At 39.6% G+C, this 1,272-nt stretch overlaps 1 protein-coding gene across 1 annotated transcript in view; it reads right to left on the reverse strand.

Moving 5' to 3' along the window:
* Positions 1–244: 244 nt before the first annotated feature.
* Positions 245–1,272, reverse strand: part of NUP214 (nucleoporin 214kDa) — a 44,973-nt gene continuing 43,945 nt past the window's right edge. Inside the window, exons 35-36 of the mRNA XM_009998983.1 lie at positions 1,130–1,154; positions 245–465 (exon numbers count right to left, since the gene is read on the reverse strand). Coding sequence (XP_009997285.1) covers positions 432–465; positions 1,130–1,154 — 59 coding nt within the window. The 3' untranslated portion in view covers positions 245–431. The remainder of the gene's footprint in view (positions 466–1,129; positions 1,155–1,272) is intronic.

The following is a 1,272-nucleotide window of genomic DNA, read 5'->3' on the forward strand; positions in this document are numbered from 1 at the left end:
CATGTGTCCCATCCTATACTTAAAATCAGCAGGACAAACTTCAGCCCTGCCTCAAGAGCCCAGAATAATCAGTCATTCTCTTCCATGAAAACTGCTGATTTATATCAAGAACCCATGTGAGCTACACTCTTGCCTAGGCAAGGGATGAACATCAGAAAGCTGAGTCCAGTACAGGGCTGGTAACCACAACATCCATCTATTTCTTCTAGATCCAGGGAGATAAAGCCTTCTGACACAAATAATATCAAGGCAGATAAAATAGTTTAATATAGAGCGAGAAGAAGTGTTGCATAAAAATAAGCAAAATCTTTTTCTTAAAAAAAAGTCTGAGAACTTGTATTTAAAAGAAAAGCTGGTTGGATATTGATCATGTAGGTGACTCTGGAACACAGGAGCTACAACACAGTTCTGAGGGAGAGGTCAGGATGTTCTTAGCTTCTCCATCCACTAAAACCAGAGGAAGATCTGTGGAGCAAGGAAAAAAAACAACACAGCAATGACTGCCAGTCTCCTTCAGGTAGTTTTAACTCAGCAGATCTCTCTAACTTTCAGTCTCCCTCATATCAGAAACTTGCTATGGGAACACGTTGGTATTTGCAGCATCTTTTACCTGAGACCACATCAACACATAGTAATTAGATATAATGATGGTTATTCTAGAGCTACTGCCTGCAGATACATCTCCTTTCTCTACTTGACAGGGACCCAAAGGAAGAGGAACTTGCTAGAAGTAACCCAGCAAGTCAGTGGGAGAGTGGATGACAGAGTTAACCTCAGATCTTAGTCCTGTTCTTTAACTGTCAATCAGCACCTCAATTCAGGCAGAGAAGTACCAATTTATTTCATTTCTTGTTTCAACCAGACTAATGGAGTAGATATTAGATTCACACACACAGCTTGAGCACAATCAGTGTGTGAGCATGAACCAACTGAGAATTCTGATCGGAAAGATTAACCTCACTGGAACACACACATTCAAAGCTCAGACTTTGAGCTCTTTGCCACTAAAAAAGAAATCAGAACTAGCATATTACTGCTATTTTCAAAGCTTGCTCTTATAAACCATTCAACTATTCTATTCTGCTTCTGTTTGTATTTTTAATGAGTTAAGACACCAAATGGTACTTACGTGTTAGATGATCCAAAACCAAACCCTGAAAGAAATGGAAGATTAGAGAAATAATTGTTAAAAGGTAAAATGAATGCACAAGATTTGCAGGAAACGGCCCCTCCCACACACAGATTGAAAAACATTCCTCCCCTCCCTTAGGC

The sequence above is a fragment of the Chaetura pelagica genome, unplaced genomic scaffold (assembly GCF_000747805.2).
Source record: "Chaetura pelagica isolate M959 unplaced genomic scaffold, ChaPel_1.0 scaffold405, whole genome shotgun sequence".
Lineage (NCBI taxonomy): Eukaryota > Metazoa > Chordata > Aves > Apodiformes > Apodidae > Chaetura > Chaetura pelagica.